Consider the following 15,894-nt stretch of genomic DNA (forward strand, 5'->3'; position numbering starts at 1 on the left):
AAACTTGCGCTGTCCCGGGACCTCAAGAATCTTCATGCTTAATCTCAGCTTTGTATCTGCTATAGTTCCTAAGATCTCAGCGTTCATACGGACGGACGGACGGACGGACGGACGGACGGACGGACGGACGGACGGACGGACGGACGGACGGACGGACGGACGGACGGACGGACGGACGGACGGACAGACGGACATGGCTCAATCGACTTCGCTATTGATTCTGATCAAGAATATATATACTTTATAGGGTCGCAAAAGCTTCCTTCTATCTGTTACATACTTTTCAACGAATCTAGTATACCCTTTTACTCTACGAGTAACGGGTATAAAAATCGAACACCACACCCACATCAGGAACCCAAACTTCTCCATTAAATACGACATCTACCGGTTTAGTCAAAACAACTCTACCATCAAGCCAAACTCTTCAACGCCATCACCACCACGATTACGACAAACTAGAAGACATGGATATTGACTGCATCACACATACCAGAAAACTAACCACACCATACTCGTCACAACTCACAGAAGACTCACTAAAAATAAAAATCTTCCATAAAGATAAGTCTAAAAACCTAACCACTAATATTAAAGCATCTAAGACTAAGACCAAAGCGCTAAACAAAACCCAACTTACTAACAACAGCGACAGCGAATCCATATAGAACTTTAAACTCTAAGTAAGACTTAAACTTAAACCGTTAATACTACTAATAAAGTTAAGTTACAAACTTTCACCTTCACTAAAATGTCATTAATAATAATTCAATGGAATTTAAAAGGATATGTAAGTAACTATAACCAACTCCTTATTCTCATCAAAAAACATTCACCGCAAATAATTTCCCTCCAAGAAACCCACATTCAATACACTAACAATATACCAATCCCAATAAACTACAAACTATCAATAAACATAGCAACCAACAGATTTGGCGGCGTAGCACTTTTAGTTTATAAGTCTATTATGACGCCCGGGGCGCATAAAAAAGAGGATAAGATATAAAAATAGCCATGGAGCCAAACAATGAAGTACTTAGGATAATTTGTTATAGTTGTAAGGAGAGTCAAATAATGAAGTACTTAGGATAATTTGTTATAGTTGTAAGGAGAGTCAAATAATGAAGTTTTTAGGATAATTTGTTCATAGTTATAAGGAGAGAAAAGACACTGAAATAGTCGCTGTTGAGTTATTAAATAAATAAGATTTGAATTTGAATGCGCGGGCGCGCCTTAGTGAACCACGATCGGTCACACCACCGGGCCGAACGGTCACACTACAGAAAGGGGATTTTCGGGAACGGGCACACTGGCGGCACCCACCGGGTATATAAGGAGGACCAGTTTCTGGGAAGAGTCACTTGTGCGGTGGATCTCACCCAGGTAAGATCAGCCCTCTCCCGCAGTTGGGCACCCTCACCAGCACTAGTCACTTTTTTGGGTCAGATTTAGCCTCAGGCTAAATCTAATAAATTCGACCTCGGTCATACCGAGGGAGCACTGCCATCGGCCATTCGCCGATGCTTGCCGCAGCAGATCCACGGGATCACTGCCAGGCACTGTCGCAACAGCCTTACCCGGCTTTGCGTCTCTTACGCGTCGGACCTTCAGGGCCTCGCGTCATCTCTCGCAGGAGTCCCACAGGGATTTTGCGTCTCTTACGCGTCGGACCTTCAGGGCCTCGCGTCATCTCTCGCAGGAGTCCCACAGGGATTTTGCGTCTCTTACGCGTCGGACCTTCAGGGCCTCGCGTCATCTCTCGTAAGAGTCCCACAGGGACTTTGCATCTCTTACGCGTCGGACCTTCAGGGCCTCGCGTCATCTCTCGCAAGAGTCCCACAGGGATTTTGCATCTCTTACGCGTCGGACCTCAACGGCCTCGCGTCATCTCTCGTAAGAGTCCCACAGGGACTTTGCATCTCTTACGCGTCGGACCTCAAGGGCCTCGCGGCATCTCTCGCAAGAGTCCCACAGGGACTTTGCAGTTCTTACGCGACGGACCCCAAGGGCCTCGCATCATCTCTAGCAACAGCCCTACCGGGGCTTTGCATCACTCACACGTCGGACCCAAAGGGCCTCGTGTCATCTCTCACCCGAGACCCACTGGGTTTCTAGTCATTCTTTTATCATACCGATTCCATAATCTTTTCCTCATCACATTCACACTCGCTCGCGTAACCGGCCCTCGGGCCGTCACCCATTCTTTCGTTTCCATTTTTGTCTCTTCTTTCTTTAGCTAGCGGATCGCCCAGACGGTCAGGCCCTGTTCCCAAACGGCCTCCCCCTCGGCACCCTACGGAGCATCGGACACCCGACTACCCTCCCTCGGAAGCTCTCCCTCCTGGCCCCGCAGACCGCCCGGCGACGACCCGCCGAAACCTTGTAAAATAACTCTGTAACCCTAGAAATGAAATAAACAACTAAGATATAATCTAACTTAACCGAACCAGCTGCGTCCTTACTCTGGGTGGAACCTTCTTTTCTAGCAACCACGCCTGACATCAAACTAAATGTTGGAACGAACTGCTGGTATCCGGTGAACCGTCCCAGGCACCCCGAAGCAGGACCGTTACATGGCGCCCGAACAGGTTGAAGTGGTTGCAGGAAAAAGGACACTAAGAGAGTAATGTCGAGCTGGGTATACCAGGCTACAAAAGCAGAGCTGGTAGAATACGCGAGTGAATTCGGCGTGGACCCAAGCGGAGGATCAAGGGAGCTAAGACAAAGACTGTCAACATACACGAAGAGCACGGAGCACACAGAGGAGATCAGGACAAGATTAATGGAGGTATCAAGCAAGTACAAGAAGATGGAAATACCGGGTGGAGGGGCCCAGGTCGAGCCGGACAGCAAAAGGACAGCCACGAAAGAGGAGACTCAGAGCATGGGAGACAGGAGGAAGGTGGAATCTCTGGACAGAGTAAGAAGTTGGGGAATACGATACCAGGGCACATCCAACCCACTGGAGTTCCTAGGCAAGATGGAAGAATGGGCCACAGGATATGGCATAGACAAGGATGAATTGGTACAAACGATGCCTTTTATCTTGGAAGGCGCCGCAGAAGACTGGTGGAATACGACGCCAAGTCGGGTAAGAACATGGGAAGAATTGAGAGGGGAACTCCTAGAGTACTTCCTACCCCCAAGGTACCAGGAGCAACTGGATTTAAAAATCGGACAACTCCGGCAGAAAGAAGGGGAACCCACTCGGGCATATGCAATGGAGCTGAGGAAGCTGATGAGGTTCACCAGTTACTCAGAAAAAGAAAAACTGGATAGGATATACAAGAACTGTCGGAGCAAAATAAAGCTTTATGCACGAAGATCAGGTTTTGCATCACTGACAGAGTTCCTAACACTAGCAGAGGAGGTGGAGGAAATCGAGGCGGCGGAAAATCAGGATCACCCGGCAGAGACAAGGAGCCACGGACTAAGGCCGGAGATCTGCATGAGGTGTGGAGGAACAGGACACGCCACAAGGGCGTGCGGCAACCCTCCAAGGTTATTCTGCTGGGTGTGCGGGAGAAACGAGCGGAGGACAACCGAATGTTGTAGAGCCCGGCCGGACGTCAACAGGAGGCTGGAGCAGGCGACTCTGGCAGTACAGGACCGAGCACTAGGACCGGCAGGAAGAGGAGGGATAAACTACGATGGATTCCAGGCAACGGCAGAGGTAAGGATCGGAACGAAAAGGGCGAAGGGAATAGTGGACACCGGGGCATCAAGAAGCGTGATCGACCAGGGAAGTTATCGAAGCCTAAGGAAGCAGGGTAGATGGAACGAGGAAAGGGAGGAAATAACCCTGGCAAACGGAGCAAGACAAAAGGTAATGGGGAGTTTCGCCACGCTCGTCCAGTTCGGGAGCAAGCGATTCAAGCTAAGTTTCTTGATCCTGGACCAAGTGACAGGAGGAATGCTGCTGGGGATGGACTTCTTGGCAAAAGTAGGAACGATAATACGATGCGACCATCAGGAAATAACCATCAGAGAGCCTCAGGAGGAACAAAAACGGAAACAGCGGGAGGAAGCAGGAATAAAAACGGAGCCATCCGAGGAGGAGATCCAGACATTCCTGGAGGAACAAATGATGGTGTTTGAAAGGATGAAGGGATGCAGTACGATCGCAACACACACAATATACATGAAGGACGAAAGACCAGTGAAACAACGTTATTACCCGCGCAACCCAAAACAGCAAGCCATTATAAACGAACAGGTAAACGAACTATTGGACCAGGGGCTGATAGAACCCTCACGAAGCTCATACAGCGCGCCGGTAGTCTTGGTACGAAAGAAAAACAACGAATGGAGAAGTGTGTGGACTACAGGTTACTAAACGAGAAAACGGAGAAAGACGCATACCCGGTACCAAGGATGGATTTCATATTAAACCAACTCCGGGAGGCCAAGTTCATTAGCACAATCGACCTGAAGGCAGGGTATTGGCAAATACCAATGGACGAGGATAGTAAGCAGTACACTGCATTTACGGTACCAGGACGAGGGCTGTTCCAATGGAAGGTGATGCCATTTGGTCTCACCACGGCACCGGCAACGTTCCAAAGAGCCCTGGATACCATCATAGGGCCAGAAATGGAGCCGTTTGCATTCGCATATCTGGATGACATCGTGGTAATTGGAAGGAATAAGCGGGAGCACCTGGAGAAGCTACAGGAGGTGTTTAGGCGGCTCCAAGAAGCGAACCTAAAAATCAACGCGGAAAAATGCCATTTCTTTCAAAAAGAGCTAAGGTATCTGGGACATATCGTAACCGATCAAGGAATACAGACAGACCCGGATAAAGTGGCAGCCATAAGGGAACTACCCACGCCAGGCACAACCAAGGAAGTCCACAGCTTTTTGGGAATGGCGTCATGGTACAGGAAATTCATACCGGGGTTCTCGGAACAGGCAGACCCACTCCAAGAACTAATACAGAAAGGGAGAAAGTTCGACTGGCAACCTCGACATCAGGCAGCATTTGATCAAATAAAGACCAGCTTAACACGGGCACCAGTGTTAGCATGTCCCGATTTCACTAGGCAGTTCGTGTTACAAACGGACGCCAGCGACTTCGGGATAGGGGCAGTGCTGACGCAGGAGAACCCAGAAGGGGAACGAGTGATAGCATATGCGAGCAGGAGGTTGAACCAAGCGGAGCGGAACTACAGTGCCACCGAAAAAGAATGTCTCGCTATATATTGGAGTATCCACAAATACAAGATGTACTTGGAAGGGTACAGGTTCGTAGTGATAACCGACCATCAAGCACTCAGATGGCTGAATTCGATTGAAAGCCCTTCGGGCAGAGTGGCAAGGTGGGCATTAGGCTTGCAACCGTTTCAATTCGAAGTAAGATACCGCAAGGGAAAACTGAACGCCGTAGCAGACGCATTATCTCGCGCGCCACCAGTCGAGGTAAAAATGGCACGAACAGGACCGGGCTGGCTAGAAAAGAAATACAAGGAATGCCAGGAGAACCCGGGAGACGAGGAATATAGGATCGAGGGCGGAAGATTGTACAAACAGGGCTCCAAGAAGGGAGACCTTAACCCCTGGAAGCTGTGCGTCGCGGGAGAAGAGGTACAGGCGGTATTACGAGAGAACCACTGCCAGGAGGCGGCAGGCCACCTAGGGATATTCAAAACACTCAGGAGGGTCACGAAGCAGTATTTCTGGCCGGGTATGAAGAAGGACATCGTAACCTTTGTGAAGACATGCGAAACCTGTCAGCAGTACAAGACGTCGCAACAACACCCAGCAGGACAGATGCTGACAAAGATCGCCGAGGCTCCATGGGAAACCTTATGTGTGGATTTTGTGGGCCCACTACCAAGGACACGACACGGGAATACTATTTTGGTAGTAATCGTAGATAAATTTTCAAAGTGGGTAGAATTAACGGCGGTACGGCAAGCAACGGCGGACACGTTCCTGAAGGTATTCCGGGAAAAGGTGATAGCAAGGATTGGAGCCCCTAAGATCCTGATATCTGACAACGGAGTACAATTCACCGGCAGGAAGACCAAGACAGCTATGGAACACTGGGGAATAAAACAGCAATTCACCGCGCCGTACACACCGCAGCAAAACCCGACCGAGCGCACGAACCGGACAGTGAAAACCATGATAGCGGAATTGACAGGAGGGGAACAAACCAGATGGGACGAAAACCTACCGGAGTTGATGCTCGCGTATAACAGCAGCACTTCGGAGTCAACGGGGCATAGCCCGGCACAATTACTCTATGGAAAAGAGCTGCGGTTGCCCGGAGCACTGTTCGACAAAGTTACGAAAGGCTCCGGTCTGGTATTAGAATCGGTTCCCGAAAGATGGGAACGACTGAAGAATACCAGGTCGGAAGCTTACAGGAATATGGAAGACGCCGCGGAAAATCAGAAACGACACTATGACCTACGGAAAAGGGTATGGAAGCCCAAAATAGGGCAATTAGTGTGGTGCAGAACACACTTCCTATCTAGTGCGATAGATAAGTTTAACGCAAAGTTAGCGCCAAAAGACGACGGGCCATGGGAGGTACGGGGTTTTCCGTCACCGGTAATAGCAGAGTTAAGGAAGCAGGGGGGCACAATTAAAAAACGGGCATACTTGGGGGATTTAAAAGAATACCACAGTAACACTAACCCGGGCGAATCGAACCCCAATAACCGTAGTAACCAAACTTCCGCTCTCATCATTTCAGGAAACATGGACAAATTCCAACACTCAAAAGAGCGGTTCCGGGAGCATAGCGCCCAACTGCAACGGGCCGCCAAGAGGGCCAAAGTAATACCAGCACGGGCCGCCGGACCCGAGATAAGGATCCGGACGGCACCCACACGGCCAGGGGTCCGGCGCAAGGTGGCCGGGGGAAGTCCGGCAAGAGAAGAACACCAGGGCAGAAGCACGACCGACGACGAGGCGCCGTCAGGAGGAGACAAGAGACAACTCCCCGGACCGAGACGTACTACAGTGTTGCGTCTCGGAAGGTTCGGGGGGGGAAACCACCGCTTATCCCTCCTCTTCTTCGCTCCACGAAGAAGAAACAATAATAAATAACTAGGGGGGGGATCCCAGCAGGGGTCGTCCTCCGGCCAGAAACGGTGGAACAAATTCTGGACAGATGGAGAAGGAAGCCCAGGGGCAAACAACAGAGCCTGCTGGTGCCGGAAGGGCACGAACGTGGAATGTGCTCTTCGGCAGAGGCCGAAGAGTCACTGTCCGGCAGGCGAACCGAAGGCAGCCGGAGGAGGCCGTCGACAGGACACCACTGGAGGGCAGCGACGTGGGGGACGATATGAGCGGCGTCGAATGGCAGATCCAGGCGGGAGTCCACCTACTCCCAACCACCCAGGCCCACATCCGGGCGTTGGGCCGGGTTGCGGTCTGGACAGCACCGCAGCGTCCTGGTGCCCAATGGGGATGTCACCCTCCAGGTCATCTTCGGGCGAGGCCGCCGCATCATGATCCGGCCCCACACGCCAGCCGCCCATAAAAACGGGGGGGTAGTATGACGCCCGGGGCGCATAAAAAAGATATAAAAATAGCCATGGAGCCAAACAATGAAGTACTTAGGATAATTTGTTATAGTTGTAAGGAGAGTCAAATAATGAAGTACTTAGGATAATTTGTTATAGTTGTAAGGAGAGTCAAATAATGAAGTTTTTAGGATAATTTGTTCATAGTTATAAGGAGAGAAAAGACACTGAAATAGTCGCTGTTTGAGTTATTAAATAAATAAGATTTGAATTTGAATGCGCGGGCGCGCCTTAGTGAACCACGATCGGTCACACCACCGGGCCGAACGGTCACACTACAGAAAGGGATTTTCGGGAACGGGCACACTGGCGGCACCCACCGGGTATATAAGGAGGACCAGTTTCTGGGAAGAGTCACTTGTGCGGTGGATCTCACCCAGGTAAGATCAGCCCTCTCCCGCAGTTGGGCACCCTCACCAGCACTAGTCACTTTTTGGGTCAGATTTAGCCTCAGGCTAAATCCTAATAAATTCGACCTCGGTCATACCGAGGGAGCACTGCCATCGGCCATTCGCCGATGCTTGCCGCAGCAGATCCACGGGATCACTGCCAGGCACTGTCGCAACAGCCTTACCCGGCTTTGCGTCTCTTACGCGTCGGACCTTCAGGGCCTCGCGTCATCTCTCGCAGGAGTCCCACAGGGATTTTGCGTCTCTTACGCGTCGGACCTTCAGGGCCTCGCGTCATCCCTCGCAGGAGTCCCACAGGGATTTTGCGTCTCTTACGCGTCGGACCTTTAGGGCCTCGCGTCATCTCTCGTAAGAGTCCCACAGGGACTTTGCATCTCTTACGCGTCGGACCTTCAGGGCCTCGCGTCATCTCTCGCAAGAGTCCCACAGGGATTTTGCATCTCTTACGCGTCGGACCTCAAGGGCCTCGCGGCAACACTCGCAAGAGTCCCACAGGGACTCTGCCGTTCTTACGCGACGGACCCCAAGGGCCTCGCATCATCTCTAGCAACAGCCCTACCGGGGCTTTGCATCACTCACACGTCGGACCCAAAGGGCCTCGTGTTATCTCTCACCCGAGACACACTGGGTTTCTAGTCATTCTTTTATCATACCGATTCCATAATCTTTTCCTCATCACATTCACACTCGCTCGCGTAACCGGCCCTCGGGCCGTCACCCATTCTTTCGTTTCCATTTTTGTCTCTTCTTTCTTTAGCTAGCGGATCGCCCAGACGGTCAGGCCCGGTTCCCAAACGGCCTCCCCCTCGGCACCCTACGGAGCATCGGACACCCGACTACCCTCCCTCGGAAGCTCTCCCTCCGCAGACCGCCCGGCGACGACCCGCCGAAACCTTGTAAAATAACTCTGTAACCCTAGAAATGAAATAAACAACTGAGATATAATCTAACTTAACCGAACCTGCTGCGTCCTTACTCTGGGTGGAACCTTCTTTTCTAGCAACCACGCCTGACATCAAACTAAATGTTGGAACGAACTGCTGGTATCCGGTGAACCGTCCCAGGCACCCCGAAGCAGGACCGTTACACAATTCAACACACTACCCCTAACACCACAGACGACCTACAAACAATAACCATAAATATACAATCTAAACTAAAATTAAACATATCTTCAACATACATATCTCCCACCAAAAACATTACTATCCAAACACTCCAAAACGCATTTAACACACAACAAGCACCCTCACTAATTATGGGGGATTTCAATCGTTGGCATCCTTCCTGGGGCTCACCAACAACAAACACACGAGGAAAAATAACTCAAAGATTTATTGACAATGTACACCTTATTCTACTAAACGACAAATCTCCCACTAATTTTTCAACTCACAAATTCGCTGTTTCCCGGCCTCGCGGGGAGTAAAAAAAACAAGTCGGTGAACCCCTAGGCACATAACGTGGCTCACCTGGGATGCAGGAACGAAGGGTTCCCCGAGGCTCCGTTTTCCCGGCTTGCTGGCCCCGGAGCACTAATCCGACGTCGCTGGACAGGGGGGGGCAGGGTAAGCTTTCTCCCTCTCTCTTGGTGGCATCGCTTTTCCCGCGTTGCAAATTCGCCCAATTTGGGTTGTGCTGGTCAGTGATGCGGATCGCAGTGCCAGCTGATCGCAGCTGACCGGCAGTGTGACCAGCCCTGATCAAACCGGTGGTACCTGAAGAGGGCGCCACTTGGCGCCGTATCGTCGCTGCAAACGCCACCCACAGAGGGCGGCACCAGGAGAAATTACTATAGAGCTCTTATGAGGGCGGGCGAGATCGTAGGAGCGGTGCACAAGGTCATGGACCCGACCATAGTCCAACCCCTCCGCCGCGGCGGTGCACTCTGGAAACGGGGCCCTGGCGACCGAGTAGGGGCGGTATATCCCCCATCGTAGCCCTGATGATCACGCCCACCCTCCCCCTTCTTCTTCTTCCCACTACAAATCCTCGTAGCGTCTGTCCCATAATGGGCGGCTACGGGGTCTGCGTCTGAGCCATAGTGGCCGGCAGCGAACCCCAACCTGGCAGAAGGTATAAAATGCTAACCTGGCAGTAGGTATAAAAAGCACAACTGGAAAAATGATGGTTAACAACGCAATTACTCCAGGTGGCAACCACTCAAGTGGAAATCCACCCGTGGGGAAACCCACGGTCGGGGCACGGATTCTGGAGGCCCCAAACACCATTCAACCCACGACCGACGAGGCGGTGGCTAGCTTGGCCGCCCCGGCAGCAAAAGCGACAAGCCAACAAAGTGCGGAGCAATCCTCAGCGTTCATGAGCAGCTCCAAGATCCTGCGGTCACCCATTATGCAGGCAACGCGGAGCACAGCGATGCCGACAGGCGGTGTTCCCGCGGGTGAAGACAAGGAGACCCCTAAAAGGACGAGGGAACAATCCAGTCCATCAGAGCCCCTGAGAGCGACTCCAGCCAAGAGGACGAGAGCGTCAACAGGGCAGCCTTGCTCCAGCATGCTGGCGGAGTTAGAGGCGATATTGGAGGACATCATCCAGCAAACGCACGAGAAACAAGTGAGGAGCATCAATCTCAAAATGAAGAGGATGTTCGGCAGGATGAAGGAGCTACAGGAAGGCCTTAGCGGGATCCTCTCCAACCCCAGCGATGTAGGGACAACGGCGGTAGCGGCGGAGGTCGTCTGTACGAGGTGCGGTCAGGCAGATATTGCGAAGACAGACCAGAGTACGCAAACCCTCCCAACCCGGCGTAGGGAAGCGGCAGCCCAGACCGACCCGTGGCGACGGCTTAGCCAGGACAGCGCGGCTCCACCACCAAGAGGCGCGCCACCGGCCTCGGCAAAGGCCCCGAAAATCCGAGCAAGAGAAGGGTCCACCCAGCGGACTTCAAGCCACCCCGACGCCAGGACAGCGGGAGTAGGGGGCCAGAGGATGGCCGCACAGACCGCAGCGTCAGGACCAGGATGGGAAACAGCTTCACGGAGGAAGCCAAGGACGTCCACCCGACCCGACGCGCTAGTCGTGGAAGGCAAGGGAATGAAGTACAGCGAGGTGCTTGCCTTGGTCACCAGACGGCAGGACGGCCAGCTGAAGGAATTCAGTCAAAATGTCCACAAAGTGCGCCGCACCGCTACTGGGAACCTGCTGCTCGAGCTGGCAAAAAACCGTACGGATAGCACGGACGCCATGAGGGAGAACCTCGAAAAGGTTCTACAAGGGGCTGCCGAAGTGCGGGCACTGTCTGAGGATAGCAAAATGAAGTACCTAGAGATCAGGGACCTCGATCCGCTAGCGACGGAGGTGGACATTCGGCTTGCACTGACCGAGCAGTTCGAAGTGGATGGGAAGGCGGTCAGGTTAAGGAGTCTTCGTGCAAAAACCTGGGACACACAGACCGCTATCATCGGTCTACCCAGCAAAATTGCGACTGTAGTTGCGAGCAAAGGCAGGGTGAGGATCGGATGGACAGTGTGTCGGATTCGGGAGAGGCAGAGTCAACCGAGGTGCTACCGATGCCTGGAAGTTGGCCACATAGCGAGCCAGTGTCGAAGCCCCACGGATAGGAGCGGATGCTGCATCCGCTGTGGCAAAAGCGGGCATAAGATCGCCAATTGCCCCAACGAGAGCACCTGCTTCGTTTGCGCAACAAAAGGCGAGAAGGAGGCAAAACACCTAGCAGGAAGTCGACGGTGTCCGCTTTCCATTGGTGCTGTTAAAGATAAGACAGGATGCAAGTGATCCAGCTGAACCTGAATCACTGTAGAGCGGCGCAGGATCTCCTGCGACACACGGTAGGCGAGGTGAATGCTGACATAGCTATTCTCAGCGAGCCGTACAGCGTCGGGCCAGGCGAAGAGTGGGCGACCAACAATCAGGGCAAGGCGGCCATCTGGATCTGCAACAGTTCCGCGGAAGGACCATGTCAAGTAAGGAGAGGCGAAGGGTTCGTGAGAATCCAGTGGGGAGGTACATGGGTGTACAGCTGCTACCTAGCCCCAAGCCTCTCACTCGATGCTTACTGCAAGGCTCTAGAGGAGCTTGCGGTCGATGCCAGAGGCAAGCACCCAGTGCTAATAGCAGGTGATTTTAACGCGTGGGCACAGGAGTGGGGGAGTACCACCACGAATGCTAGAGGTAGAGCCTTGCTGGAGATCCTAGCACCCCTGGACCTCGCACTTCTCAACGAGGGCAACCAGGAAACCTACAACAGAGCAGGCGCCGGTTCCATCATCGACCTGACCTTCGTCAGCAGTAGTCTGGCACGGACATCAACGTGGGAAATCGCCGACATCTTCACGGCCAGTGACCACGAGGCCATACTGTGCTCGCTGGGAACCAGCCAGGCGATCTCGAGCATTCCCCCCTGCGGCAAGGCGTTTCGGCAGGATACGCTAGTAGTCCAACAATTGGAAACCCATATGCGAACGGCGGAGCTTGATCTCCACGAGACAGCCAACGAATCAGCGGAGGCGCTTGCTACGGCCCTTGATGCGGCTTGCAAGGCAAGCATGAAGGAGCGCACGACCTTTGCTCGGCATCACAAGCCGGCCCCGTGGTGGACAAGCCAAATCTCGTCTCTCCGCAAAGAGTGCCTAAGGTCTAGACGATCCCTGCAGCGAGCTCGAGGCACCGACGCGCAGGAGCAAAGGCACCTTGAGTTCAAGGCAGCTAGGAAAGCGCTGAAAACAGCCATTCGGGTCAGCAAGCGAGAGTTGTTTCTCAAGCTATGCGATGAAGCGGATCACGACCCATGGGGACAGGCGTACAGAATGGTGTCAAAAAAGGTCAAGGCGGGGAGCCAACCCCCCTCCGACCCGGTAGCACTGAGGGCGATAATTGACGTCCTGTTCCCAAGCAGTAGAGCGGAGGGAATCCGCCCGGCTATTGAGGATTTGGAAGACGAGCCGGTGGAAGCCGTCACAGCAGAGGAGGTGCTAGTGGCCGCTCGGAACCTAGCCTCTAAGAAAGCTCCCGGTCCGGACGCGGTGCCAAATCGAGCGCTAAAAGTGGCTCTGGCCCAAATACCAGAAAAGGTAGCAGCCATTTACAACCAGTGCCTGTATGAAGGATCCTTCCCGAAGGTGTGGAAGAAGCAGAGGCTCCTTCTGCTAATGAAGCCAGGTAAGCCACCAGGAGAGGCCGCATCTTACCGACCGATCTGCCTTCTAGACACGGTAGGCAAGGTACTGGAGAAGATCCTGGCCACAAGACTCCAGGCGGCGATAAGCAGGGAAGGTGGACTGGCAGACGAGCAGTACGGGTTCCGGAAAGGGAAGTCAACGGTGGAGGCCATTATGAGGGTAAAGAACCTGGCAGCAAGCGCCATCCAAGGCACCAGATGGAATGGGGGTGCCAAGCAATACTGCCTGGTTACCACCCTGGACGTGAAGAACGCCTTCAACACGGCGAGCTGGTCGCGGACTCTCCAAGCCCTGAAGGAGCTGAGGATCCCGGCATATCTGCTAAAGATGGTGGACAGCTACCTGAGCGAAAGAGTACTCCTGTACGATACGCGGGAAGGGCAGAAGGAGCGAGTGATCTCCGCGGGAGTGCCCCAGGGCTCTGTACTGGGGCCGCTCTTGTGGAACACCATGTACGATGGAGTCCTCCGATTACCTATGGGGGAGGGTACAACCATCGTAGGATTCGCCGACGATATAGCCCTTGTGGTGGTGGCGAAGACAGTTCGTGGGGTGGAAACCCTAACCAACTCCGCGGTGGTGAAAGTGGAGGCTTGGATGTCTAGCGCCGGCCTTCTCCTCGCCCCACATAAGACGGAAGCAGTGCTGATTTCGAGCCGGAAGAAGGTCGAGACTGCGACCGTACTTGTAGGAGGAGTGGCCGTTACCTCGAGGAGAGCCATAAAATACCTAGGGGTCTGGCTGGACACAAGGCTCTCGTTCCGGGAGCACCTTGAGTACGCCCACAGGAGGGCGAGCGAGACGACGAGAGCCCTATCGCGGATGCTCCTCAACATCAGAGGCCCGAGGCAGGAAAGGAGAAAGCTCATCACTAGCGTAGTGAGCTCCCAAATCCTCTACGCCGCCCCAGTGTGGGCAGAGGCGATGGGAGTAAGGTCCTACGCGCGGGGAGTCGAGGCAGACCACCGCCTCTGCGCGTTACGGACATCCAGCGCCTTTAGGACGGTATCGGACGACGCGGCCCTAGTGATCGCAGGGCTGATACCCATCAAAGAGCTGGTCCGAGAAAGGAAGGAGCTGGCCAACATGGCTCAGGACAGCCTTTCTTCAGTGTCGGTCAGGAGGAGGGAAGTGAGAGCCACAAGTCTGACAAACTGGCAGCGGCGATGGGAGGAATCTTCCAAGGGACGCTGGACGTTTCGGCTCATTCCGGACGTGGGTAAGTGGACCGATAGGAAGCATGGCCAGGTAGACTTCTACCTCACGCAGGCCCTTAGCGGCCATGGGTGCTTCCGAAGCTACTTAAAGCGCTTTGGCCACGAAAGCGAGGACTTTTGCCCGTCGTGCGGCAGTGGAGTCACAGAGGACCCTCTCCACGTCCTCTTTGAATGTAGGAGATTTGTGGAGGATCGCCTAACCATGGAGGAGATCCTGGAAGAGCCCTTCACACCCAGCAGCATGGTGCCGCTAATGCTGCAGACGCCGGCGAAGTGGAAAGCCATAGCCGTATATGTGGCCAAGACCATGATGGAGTTGAGAGCCCTGGAGAGGGCACGTAACGGGCGGGAGGAGTAGGGCGTCAGAGTTGTGCGAAGCATTGCTTCACGGCCGTACCGCACGACTTCGGTCCAAGCTCTTGCAGCCCAGTCAGGGAAAAGAAAAATGTACAGTAGATCTATAAGATGGTTTGTAAGGAGCGAATATAAAAAAAAAAAAAAAAAAAACAAATACAGGAACAATAATGTAGATTACTCACCCTCATAGAAACAGATTTCAAACCTCGAACTAGCGTCAGCACTACAAACCCTCAAAGGATCTACCCCAGGACTCAACAGAATCTCCTACCAAATGATCAATAATAGCTCCAATACTACAAAAAACAGAATAACAGCTCTATTTAACAAAATATTCGATACTCACATACCACAAGCCTTCAAAACTAGCCTTATAATTCCTATCCTGAAACCAAACAGTGACAAAACTCAAACCACCTCCTACAGACCCATCTCCCTCAACTGTTGCCTAGCAAAAACACTAGATAAGATCGTAGCCAAAAGACTTTGGTGGTTTGCAACTTACAACAATCTGCTAAATAAAAACCAATTTGGATTTAAAAAAGGCAAATCGACTTCTGTCAGTCTACTTTACGTAGACTATCTCATATCGAAGTCACACCAACACAGCTCACTCGTCACTCTTGATTTTTCAAAAGCCTTCGACCGAGTGGGTGTGCATTCTATAATCGACCAACTTCAAGAATGGAAAACAGGGCCGAAAATAATAAATTACGTCCGAAATTTTATGCTTAACAGAAAAATAATAATTCGTGTCGGAATTATTCAATGGAATCCCTCAAGGATCCCCAATCTCCGTTATACTATACTATCAAATTTAATGCATACGCTGATGACTATTTTCTCATAATTAACTTTAATAAAAAGAAAAATATTAGCTTTAACCTAGGCAACCTTCTAAATGACATAGAAAACTGGGGTTCATATTCCGGGGCATCCCTATCCTTATCAAAATGCCAACACCTCCACAGTTGCAAAAAGCACAACTGCACTTGTGTCGTTACATTCAATAGCATGCAAATCCCCACAGTAAACTCGTTAAAAATCTTAGGAATAAATATAGACAGCAAATATAAATGAAACACGCACATTGATAAACTTATACCTGCACTTCATAAAAAACTAAATATAATAAAATGCCTATCCAGTCTCAAGTTTAACTGCAGCACATACACATTAATTAACGTGGTAAAAGCTAATATTATTA

General features: G+C 52.1%; 1 protein-coding gene across 1 annotated transcript; it reads left to right on the plus strand.

Annotated features, from left to right (window-relative positions):
- The first annotated feature begins 2,224 nt into the window (after window positions 1-2,224).
- Window positions 2,225-7,498, plus strand: LOC121530284. The gene is given in 3 exon segments (XM_041819143.1): window positions 2,225-4,313; window positions 4,316-6,992; window positions 7,084-7,498. Coding segments are annotated over 3 exon segments (4,776 nt in total). The 5' UTR covers window positions 2,225-2,629.
- The last annotated feature ends 8,396 nt before the right edge of the window (window positions 7,499-15,894 follow it).

This window comes from Drosophila eugracilis, unplaced genomic scaffold, assembly GCF_018153835.1.
Source record: "Drosophila eugracilis isolate 14026-0451.02 unplaced genomic scaffold, ASM1815383v1 contig_125, whole genome shotgun sequence".
In the NCBI taxonomy this organism is placed as follows: Eukaryota; Metazoa; Arthropoda; class Insecta; order Diptera; family Drosophilidae; genus Drosophila; species Drosophila eugracilis.